This window comes from Alexandromys fortis, unplaced genomic scaffold, assembly GCF_014885135.2.
Source record: "Alexandromys fortis isolate MF-2015 unplaced genomic scaffold, M_Fortis_MF-2015_v1.1 scaffold_295, whole genome shotgun sequence".
NCBI lineage: Eukaryota > Metazoa > Chordata > Mammalia > Rodentia > Cricetidae > Alexandromys > Alexandromys fortis.
This window is the reverse complement of record NW_026068169.1, coordinates 287,875-299,267: the sequence shown is the minus strand read 5'-3', so window position 1 is coordinate 299,267 and position 11,393 is coordinate 287,875. Positions and strand designations below refer to the sequence as shown.

At 40.2% G+C, this 11,393-nt stretch overlaps 1 protein-coding gene across 6 annotated transcripts in view; it reads left to right on the top strand.

Annotated features, from left to right (window-relative positions):
* The window catches only part of Fam120c (family with sequence similarity 120 member C), a 127,046-nt gene extending 115,929 nt beyond the window's left edge, over positions 1-11,117 (top strand). For 2 of the 6 annotated variants that reach the window (XM_050128320.1, XM_050128318.1), the window contains exons 14-16: positions 1,430-1,568; positions 1,948-2,005; positions 6,394-11,117. In XM_050128320.1, the coding sequence (XP_049984277.1) occupies positions 1,430-1,568; positions 1,948-2,005; positions 6,394-6,681 (485 nt within the window). In that variant the 3' untranslated portion in view covers positions 6,682-11,117. The remainder of the gene's footprint in view (positions 1-1,429; positions 1,569-1,947; positions 2,006-6,393) is intronic. The other 4 variants (XM_050128322.1, XR_007589529.1, XM_050128321.1 and 1 more) reach the window with 4 other exon arrangements.
* Positions 11,118-11,393: the final 276 nt, after the last annotated feature.

The following is an 11,393-nucleotide window of genomic DNA, read 5'->3' as shown; positions in this document are numbered from 1 at the left end:
TATATATGTCTAAAAAGACTTTAAGTGAAGTTACCCTATAATTGGGGAATAATGCATTCTCATACACCAAGACATGCATTGCGAGACTTGGTTTACTTCTTTACATGTTGTTGGTCAGTGGGGTCCCATGGAGTCCCAGAACAGTGCAGGGTATTGCTGCTGATTTTGGTTATCCTCTAGCACGGGATGGTAAGACCCTTCCTCAACATACCACGTACTTGAGTCAGAACATGGAGAAATTAGGCTGGTACCAACATGAAAGCTTCATCCCTACTAAGCTATCTTCATAGTGCTGGAAGGCTGTGGACTCTTCTGGGGGGGCGGACAATCAGCAGTCGTACTCAGCTATGAGCCCTGTAAACCTGTCAGCCAAAATAATGACTGGCTTGACAAGATGTGCCCACTGATATAGTAGTGACAGGAATGTTGTGGGAGTAGCCAACTACTTTCTGATTGGATTTACTTACTGTTATTCTTCCAAGTGGACATACAGTAGGCTCTCCCTAAGTACTTATCTTTGCATCCATAAGTACTTATTTTTACATCTGTCAACCCTCATCAGAGAAACTTCTATTTGCAGTAGATAGAAGTGAATACAGAGACTCACAACTGGTTAAGGTGAAAGAATAAAACAATGCCCAGTTCTCAGCCCTAAATGTGACATTTATATCATGTTATCCCCTTGCCCAAGTCTTACCGGTCGTTGTGGAAGGGGGGAAGAAAGATTCTGAGAGGTGGGTGACTGCTGTGAAATATTGTTTTCTGGACACGACAGAACCATTGCACACATGAACTCACAGTGGCTATGATTGCTTGTACAAGACCTTCACAGGATCAAGCCAGGCAAAAATCCTAGCATGGGCTGGGGAAGAGGCCATGATGTCCATCCAGCTGAGTAGCTATTGGCAACCAATAGCTACTGGAGAAGCAAGAGTCAGTTTTCTTCAGGGTTGTGGCCCCTTGGAGGCCACCCATGCTCCAGTAGCTGACCCTACACCCATGCACATACTGGCAGCCCTGGGTTAAGGTGAAGTTGAGAGAGAAAAGTGATGAGAAGGGCAGGTGACAATTTACAGTGGGCAGGATTGAGGTGGAGTTGATCAAAACACATATACATGTATGGAAATTCTGAATTTTAAAAATGAAAAAAAATATCTGGGGCCAGCAAAAAAAAAACATTTTTCTAAACAAATTCCTGTTATGTAGCAGGCTATACAGTTGAAAAAAATCAATCAACTACACACTAGTTATTAAAGTGGCCATGTAGAAAGATCTACAATCCCCTTCTGTGACCTTACACCCCTTGGTATCATCACAATCTTAGCAGGAAACGGGGATGAGAAGAACAGGGAGACTGTACAGCGCTTTTGTTCCACCTCTCGCCCTATCTTGCGCTTGCTGTTCACCACTGCTGTTCTTCAATTCCTAGGTCTCCATCCAATCCCACCCCAAGGAGGAAAACTGGAAATTGCTGGGATGGTGGTGGGCCAGTGGGCTGGCAGCAGATCTTCTAGAAGTCGAGGATCCTTTGGCATGCAAGTGGTTTCTGTCGGTGGGCCAGGAAAGGGGTATGTACTTGAATGGGTTAGTTTGAGCTAGGGTCAGTCAAGGTACCTTTAGGAAAATGCTCAGCTCTTAAAAATCTCCTGTTAAGGTAAGAGGTATGAATCAACTCTACATACTTGAAATCAGCTATAACTCTAGTTTATCAAATGTGTAACAAATGCCGTGCTTGACTAAAAAGAATTTTTGTGCTAAAAGACAAGGAACACAAAATAATTCAGTACAACATAGAAATTACAGGAATAGAGGCTTGCAATAGGGGTAATAAAAAGAGTCATCTAAATGTACAAGGCTAAACTTCCTTGAGATGAGTAAATTAATCAAGTAAAGATAGAAATTAGAATTTATGTGTTCTCATTGTCACTTTTCTCCCTCTTGCTAAAGGCATGGAAAAGAACAGACTGGTAGAGGATCCAGAGGCCACAAAAAAGGAAATAAACAAGTAAGTATCACTTTTGAGAGTATCAAGCTGTTTTGACACCTTTTGCCCCTTCTGGCTAAATTACAAGAGATTGTATCAGGCATGGAAAGCTGAGCCACCCTGGAGAGTTATCATGTCTTTTCCAGCCATTTGATTTCAGTGCCCATTTCTCAGTACAGGTTTGTCGCTCCAAATTACTCCCACAGGGCTGCAGAGTCTCTTCCTTTTTTTTTTTTCTGAATGAAAGGCCACACAATAGAAAGCAGGTACAAATGTCCAGACGACCTGTGCCTAGTATAGTATGTGCTGTGTGCAGCCAGAAGGGACCAGAATGACACTAAGAGCTAGATTGTCTAGAGCCTGTCTGAGCTCTGAGGGCTCATACTAGTGCTTAGAAAATTTGATTTTTGCCCTATGGGAGAGGGAACCATTACTATTCTGCTTCTCTCTCTCTCTCTCTCTCTCTCTCTCTCTCTCTCTCTCTCTCTCTCTCTCTCTCTCTCATTGTGTGTGTGTGTGTGTGTGTGTGTTCCTAGATATTGAACCCAGGGCCTTATACATGTAGGCCAGTACTCTATCACTGAGATATACCACCAGCTTTCACTTGTGTGTATGTATGCACATGTGTGCCAGGTCTGAATGCATAATACATATGTATGTGGAGACTAGACGTAGAGATCAGTTATCTTTCTTTGTTACTTTCCACTTTTCTCCTCTCCCCTCTCTCTTTCTTTCTTTGAAACAGGATCTCATCATGTAACCCTAGCTGGCCTAGAACTCTCTGTGTAGACCAGGCTGGCCTCACAGAGATTCACCTGCCTCTGTCTCCCAGCTGTTGGTATTAGACGCCTGTGTTGCCATGCCAGGATGTCATCAGATATTAATCCAAAATCTATTCTCCTGTATACAGTCATCCTTCCCTGCATCAAGAATAAATCCAACTATTAGCCAGACATAATGGCACACACCTTTAATCCCAGAATTTGGAAGTCAGAGCCGAGGCGTGTGGATCTCTGTAAGTTCAAGGTCAGCCTAGTCTACAGAATGAGTTCCAGAACAGCCAGAGTTATGTAATGAGACCCTGTCTTGAAATAAATACCATAAATAAATTCAACTATTTAATGTTTAGTTTGGTGTTATTTTGAACCAGAAATGAAACTAGAATACTCACCCCTCCCCCTACACACAAAGCATTTTCTAATGCACTCCAAAACTATAGAACAGTAACTTTGGAAATCTTCTAAAGTTTCTCAGTTCCTCCAGAAACTGATCAATAATATAGAAAGTATTGCTTGTAAATGGAAAGCTAGTCACCCAAGAAGACATCTAGAGTATAGTAAGATGCAGTGTGGAAAACCTGCTATTTTTAGTATGTAAAGAATAGACTACTCTCTCTGTGATCGACTCATATTAACAAGACCACAGAAATAGCCATGTGGATATATCTGGAGTGAATGGCAAATGAATGAGAGCTAAGTACTGATTTTGATAAGAAAGAATACTTAAGATGACACATTGCAGACATACTCTTTGCCACTCACATTTCCCACGAGATATATTAGTATATTACCCATCAATCAAGTAAGTTTTCAGAATTGACTTTCTAGCCTGCGCCAGCTGATTCCAAAGCCCTGTATGGTATGGATTCCAATGCAGCAGAACAATTCTGATTGCTAGAGCCAGAGTCAGAACCAATGCAGATTTTGCTGACTCAAGTGCACACGCTGGTAACCATTATTACCAGAACTTGCTTTCTCTAAGGGAAAGTCATAGTATCAGTGATTTGCTTGGAGGCACAAAACAGAAATAATGAAGCTAGTTACTATTTGTTTAGTTCTCCATTTGTTTGCTTTAGGGAGATAGAGGCTAGAGGTTTGAAATGGGCTCTTGCCATGTAGCTCATTTATTGAGTTTCTAGAGCATGCCAGGCATATACTCTAAGTGCTTTACATGGAGTAGCTCATTAAATTTTGTGGGAACATATGAAGTACACACTGTTCTATTTCATGTGTGAGGAGAGTGAGAGAAAACAAGGGTGTCAGGGGAGCTTCTAGCTCACTATTGTCTTCTGTAGAGGCAACCTGACCATGGAAATGCTTATATTATCTTTATTATTGCTTAACTCACCCTCCTTGGACACGCCTGCTGTGGGCTATCTTGGCAGCCTTGCTGATTTTCCTTTTTCATTTTAGTACTGTGTAGCAGGCTTTCTTGGGCTGCCAGCCCCCAAATCCTGACACCGAGACTACTTCTTAGTTATGCATGCTTGGCCTTAGCTTATACTCATTTCTAAGCAGCTCTTTTAACTTAATTTAACCCACTTGTCTTCATCTACATTTTGTCTCTGGACTTTTTACCTTTCTTTCATTCCGTATGTCCTACTTTCCTGCTTCCTGTGTCTGCTGGCCGCTGCTGGGCTGCCTGGCCCCAGGCATCTCCTGTTCTTTTTACCTTATTCTCTGTCCTCCTGAGCCTAACTTCCTCCTCCTGCAATTATCCTTTCTGCCCATCAGCCCTGCCTATCCCTCTACTACCTACCTATTGGCCATTCAGCTTTCTATTAGATCAATCAGGTGCCTTAGGCAAGCAAGGTAAAGGAAATTCAGCATGTCTTTAGATAGTTAAAATAAATGCAACATTAACAAAAGCAACACATCTTTACATAATTAAACAAATGCAGCATAAAGAATGCAACACTTCTTTACATAGCTAAAGTAATATTCCACAACAGTTATGTTCATGATTCCTTCAGTAACTAATTGTTCCAGCTTGTATAATGCTCATATATTATAGTTTTATCTTCCTAAGTTTATTCCTAGGGTTTTGGCTATTATATGCTTTTAAATCCTTAAGTCACATATTTATAATGCTATTATTTTTTTGTTGAATCCATTTGATGACATATTCCACCTACTGGGTAAATTTTTACTAATTCCACTGTATTTTCAGGTTCTTAGGCAACACTTCCTAGCAGTCCCTGTGTATTGTTACTTGAAAAATGGCAAGTTCTTGGAAAAGGGGCCGACATGAGATCCCTGTTCAAAGGAACTGTATTAGACAATGAGGCTCTGGAAGGGAGAATGGGACTTCAGGTTCAAAGAGTAGTTTTATTAGGAGACATACCATCCTGGCGAAAGGCAGCCATAATAGAGCCTTGAAAACAGGGAGGGAGACAGAGACGGGGGTAGGGGGTGTCCTTTCAAAACTGGAGAACAAAAGGGGTTTCTGATTCTTAGAGTGTTTTCACGAGTGTAGGCAAGCTTCTTTCATACCAGTGACCTAACTTGGTCTGGCCTACAGATAGGATCATAATCTTATGTTCCAGATGCCAGGGAAGGAGCCTCAAGGCCACAGCCCAGCATGCTTTCTCAATTATACTCCAAAGGAGAGCTGCAGGGGGTTATGGCCTAATTTTTAGGGGTGGGGTGGGGGAAGGCATCTATAGGGTCTGTGATCAAACACTGTGTTGTACAGACTTTGGAGCCAAGTGATTTAGTTTTACACCCAGTTCTGCCCTTTCAGTTCTGTAATCTTGGGCAAATTGTTCTGTATTTCCTGATTTGCAAAATGAGAAAATTATAGGATTACAAGAATTAAATAAGATGATATCTGCAAAGAATTTTACATAGACCCTGGAATATAGGAAGCAGTTAGTAAAAATTGTTATTCATAATTGACCAAAATTCAACACCCATGAACATTTATTATATCTCATTTTAAATAGTGAGGCCATTAGAGTAAAAAGGTCTAGGCATGCAAGGGACCTTTGGTACATCCGTTTGCTTTGTTTGAGTTCTGCTGTCTTATTTATAAAATGAACACCAGAATATGTGAGCTGCCTAACTACATAGTAGGCACTCTTGCTAGTAATGTCACTATTCCTAGTAGTCACGGAAAGTCAGCACTTGCTGCGGACTCATGTCATTTCCAAGAGCAGAGAGTATCTGTTATAAAACCGTGAGATACTGCAGTAGGTCTTCTGATTTTTCCCTATTGATTTTTTCCCCTTTGCTTGTAATTTGCTCTTCTGATTATCAGTATTTTGCCAGTGTTGTCTGACGGTTGAGCATGTAGAGGCTGACCCACCTAAAATAGACTTGTGGCTCCACTACTCTCTATCTTCAGCAAGTTATTTTAACTTTCCTGTGCCTCTGCTTCCTCCTCAGTAAATGGGGCATGATAATATATGCTATTTCAGTCACTCTTAGTATTAGAAAAATATGCTTTAAAGCTATGCGAGTGGTAGGCATTGTGTCATCATTGCAGTTCTTAGGACAATATCAGAATGTATGACCTTTGGGCTTTCTGATGTTTCTGAAGAATTTCTCAGGCTACCTTATGAACATACTTGGGGAAGCCCAGCCAGTTTGGGATTACCATTTCCACCAAGTACCTCTTGTTTTTAACAGGGCTCTTCAGATGGAATTTCTAAATCCCTGGAGCTTCATCAAGGTCGGGCCCGCTCCCAGGTGAATGGAAACAATAGCACATTGATTATGGAAGAGAAGAGTGATCATCTTCCAGCTCCATCACAATGTGCCTTATCCAAAGACAGTAACGTGTGTAATAATGATGACCACTGCCTCCCCGTGAAGAATGGAGAGAAGAGCCAGGTGCAAGAGCAAGAGCAAGAGCAAGAGAAAGAGAAAGAGCAAGAGAAAGAGAAAGAGACTGTGGCCCAAGAGAAAGAGGAATGACAAACTGAAGATAGCTTCACTTGTCAGGAAGAGGAGAAAACTATACTTTTCTGATTCTAGGCCCAAGTTAGAGGAGGATATAAATGTTTCCCCTAGGTTTATCCAGGATTTTAAGGGGATACACATTTATTGTGTCCATCTTTCCTTCCCTATCTTCTCTGGCTCCAGACTTAGAACCTTGGAGATTTCTGGTTAAAGATCAATAGCAGCAACACTAAACTCAGATTCTCAAATACATAGCACCAACATTTTCCTTCTATATCCTGGAAGTCTGGTGAGGCAGTAACTGTCAGGAAGCAGATGTTATCTTGTAAGTCCTATGGAAAAGTTCTGGCTTTGGTTTTCTGAGTATTTAATATAATACTCATTTATAAATGTCAATGAAAATAAGGGGTTTAAAGGTAAGCTATCTATGGCTTCCTCAATTTTTTTTTGTCTTTAAGGTAATGGAACCTTGATACCTAGATACCTAGTCAGTGTCCTCCCTTCTCTTTCCCCCAACTAACCCACCCAGGATTTTGTGTACCACCTCTAGCTTTGGCCTGACAATCAGATAGGTAGATGTTTTCAGGGAAGTAGACAGTGTTGGTTTGGGTTATTTTATTTAATTTTTTTATTTTATACACTTAAAAAAACTACAATGGCCTTTGTACTGGGAGATTCAAGTGAGTCAGAAAAGTACTGGGCAGATTTTTCCTGCCTCCCAACCAGTGCATTGTTTATAAAGTAGAAGATATGGTGCAGTTCACCCACTATCTGCTGCCCACACTCTAAAAGGGTGGGAATCAATGTTATGAAACTGAGTACAAAAGGGACTCAAAAGACTCTATGTGTGTGTACATGTGTATAGGCGTGTGTGTGGGTGTATATATGAACATGTGTATCTATATGCATACACATACCCTTTATATAAGAGACAGATCTATTTATCTATACATATTTTATATATAGAAATGTGTGTATACAGATATATATACACATACATACATGGTAAAGTTCCAGAAGATTTACTGAATTTCCCAGAAATGCTTCCACTGCTATGGAATGGTGGGTTTCAAAAGACCATACTTCAAATCTGAAATCCTTGCTAAGTCACAGCCTATCACAATTCTGAGAAGATAGGCTACTCTAAATCAGACACAAAGTCCTTTCCAGAGATCGCCTGTTCAGAACAACAAATACTTCACTTTGAACAGAGCCCTCACATCCCATATGCTGAGAACAGGAGGTTGAAATGGGATTGGGAAGAGTTGCACATTTTTATGAAGGTTTGGAGATAGAAAGGGATAGGAAGTGATTACCATTTGAAAGGGCTTTCAGCCAATTTGAAAGATATTTCTTGTGGAACTCCAGGATCAAATTGGCTTCAGCAAGAATTGATTGACATGACTCTAAGGAGGGAAAATTAGCACTGGAATGATGGGGTGGGGAGATGTGAGGAGATTGGACAATTTGATTTTACATGCTTAGATTGTTTCATTTATTCATTGACATTTTAACTACAGGATCTTTTCATTTGCTTTGCAAGGAAGATGTCAGAGAACTTGGCCTGGGATTTGAGAGGTATTCTTTAGAAGATTCTCAGTCCCTTTGGGGCCAAGGTCTGCCCAGGATAAAAAAAAAAAAAAGGCTCTTCCTCCTTGCTGGAGATAATCTTAAGAAAACCTTGATTTCCAGCTTCCCTCATTTTGGGCAGCCAAAATGCAAGGGATGAAAACATGGCTTATAACAAACTAGTAGTATATCTTCATTCAGGAATTGAGGCTTCTAGCCACACACATCTCCTTTTGGACTTTGATATTCTTGCCCAAGAAATATCATTTCTACAAGAATATAACTGACTAGACTCCTAGCAGGATTCTCTCTTTTGGGAAAAAAAAAACCATGCATCTTAATCTACAACAGATCCTTGGTGATTTTTTTCCCAAACAACCAGAAGGCTATGTTTGCTATCTGTCCATTCTGTCTCAAGAAACTAAAATGTCTTGGGATTCTTAACCCGAGTCTAGTCCAGTTTAAGAGAACTCACAGCTTTCAGGGGACAGTAGCCCAGGTATGCCTTGCCTCTTGCCCAGACATTTCCTAAATAAACCTAATTAAGGTGGCAAGACTATGTACCTGGCTGTATATAAGCAAAAAAAAAAAAAAAGTATTTAACACTTCCTTGTTGAAATGAGCTCCCCTGATTTGGTCCCCTTTCTGATCTTGGACCTGCTCATCCTTTCACAATACTTTGAAAGTTAGGACTTTTATATCCAGTAAGGAAAGGAATTCATAGAAAATGTAGATGGCTTAGAATCACCTTCTGAGCCACAGAAGGATGAATCCCTTTGGAGCTCTAAAAGTAACCAGAATCACCGAGTGAGTGAATGGTTAGCTATATGGACAAATATTGAGTAGGAAGTACTTGGAGTAAAATGGTAGTGTTCTTCAGTTGCTGTTTCTGTGCATCGTGAGTCTATATGACACAGTCAGGTGACAGTATTGTTAACTCTCTCATCCTTCTCACAACATGAAGATTTATTTTGTAGCCATTCACTGTGAGAGGTAAAATTGCTGCTTTGACAGAAATGATTCCAGTTTGCCAAAAGACTTGCCCTCCCCCCCCCCTCCACAAACCTCTGCTTCTCCCTAGCCAGACCCAGGGATGAAACAAGTGGCTTACTTTCAACTTTGAATTTTGCCTCGATTTAGCATTTGGAGTTTGGGAAGTTACAAGAAAGAACTTATAAAGGGTTATGTTCCTAGATTTTGGTGTACCTCCCAAAATGCACCATTTAAAAGCCAGGAAAACCAGGGTTCGTTACTGGGAAATAAGCTTTTTCTAATTGGAAGACAAATGGAGGACCTTTGCTGGACCCACTCGAGGATCTCCTTCTGATTATTACTGGACAAAGTCATGTTGGAACCCCCAAAATGACTGCTTTACCTCATAGGAACACAGCAAAAACAAAAACAACCCCAAACCTGGTTTTGTACAGCCACTGATCCCCCAAGGTCTTGCGGTTCTGCCTGTGTCTTTGGGTCGGCCTGTGACTCCTACCTTTTCTAAGTGACCAGTTCTGACAGACTTCTGTTCCTTCTCATCATTTTCATTGTATATAGGTAGGATTTCAGGTAAATTGAAGCCCAAGAAATGGCACTTTCTTTGGCTAGGGACACTTGATTTTTGTTTCCATCTGGATTTTCTAACATCGTTGGCCAAGTTACCCTAATATGTTCATCTCGGAAAAAAAAAGAAATAGACAAGGTATTAGGGGGAGGGGATGCAAAAATGTTTATGTAGGATAGAAAGAATGAGAGTAGCCCTTTGGGTATGATGATTCAGCCCTTTGAAACCTTAGAAGGCCCCTGTGGGTATACAGTGCCACCCTTTCAGCCTCTAACCACCCCACCCACCCTTTGAAATGACAGTACAAGTAGACGGCAGTTTAAAGTAGTTAGTCTAATTCTACTAAAGGGTTAATCGTTGTACTTCTTCACTTTCAGATGCATATTTCCTAAATATTCTTGGGGTTTTGAGGGGTAAGTTTTCACGATTCCATTGTATGTTCTCATGTTTCTCCTTTCCATCACTGGCTTCTTCTTTTTGAATGTTCTCCTTTCTTATTGATGTAGTCTGCTGGTACAGATAGCTCAGTGCACCTGTCCCCTTCTATTGCTGAGTATCTTCAGTATTGTCTGAGGAGATTTTGATGTTCTAAGAAAATGTCACTTTTTACAAAAATCATCTTTTCTAAGTTAAAAGCAAAATTAAACATCCCCTATGCTGGGGTGCCCATTTCAGCTTTTGACATTGTCCCTGTACTTTTATAGATGACTTTTTTGTCTGTTAGTAGTAAATAATGGTTAGTGAATTTTCATGTAAATGAAGCAAGTTAAATATTTCAGATTTTATTAATCTCTCATAACCCTGCCGGATCTATGAATTCATTTTAATTACTTCCCAGAAGGGACTTTCCTTCTACCTTTTATTTTATTCTATTTTTAGACTAACGTACTAGATTAAAAAACAAAAAAAAAACAAAAAAAAAACAAAAAAACTTTAACTGCAAAAAGTCAGTGTTTTTTTTTTTTTTAGTGCTCCCTGATAAATGATGTTATTGACAAAAGTAAATTCTTTCGTTGTTGTTTTTTTCCTGTGCTCTTGACAGTGTGTTTAGTAGATGGATAACGTCTTTCTCTTTGCCACTCCCAGATTCCAAGTTCCCTGCCTTTTGGCCCACCTCACCACAAAAGCTCCATAGTTTATTAATGTAAGTTTGAGTGGATGCTTCTTGGGGGAATCTGCAGGACTTAATGGAAATGTCTCAGAAAGGAATGAGAATGTCTCAGGAGTTCTGTGATGGAATTTGATCTGTTGTTCTGTTAATGCTGATGGAAAGAAACTTACAGCGCTTAATAAAAGTCTATTCTTTTAGTTTAAAAATGTAAAATGATTTGGAGTGTGTGAATTTTGATTTCTTCTCCCATCTCTGGGTCCGTTTCTGCAAATGAAGAATATTCTTGTCTCAATTGAGAAGTGCCACGCAGATTTACGAGTCTGCAGAGTAGCAGGGCAGGAGAACATGTACATGAAACATCGAGATGAAGATCAGATTTGGCTTTCTGGCTAACTTTTTTATTCTGATGTCCCCAAAGCACCTTTGACTCAACACTTTCCAAACTAAACCTATCCTTCCTTCTGAAGTCTGTTTCTCTCCAAACTAGAC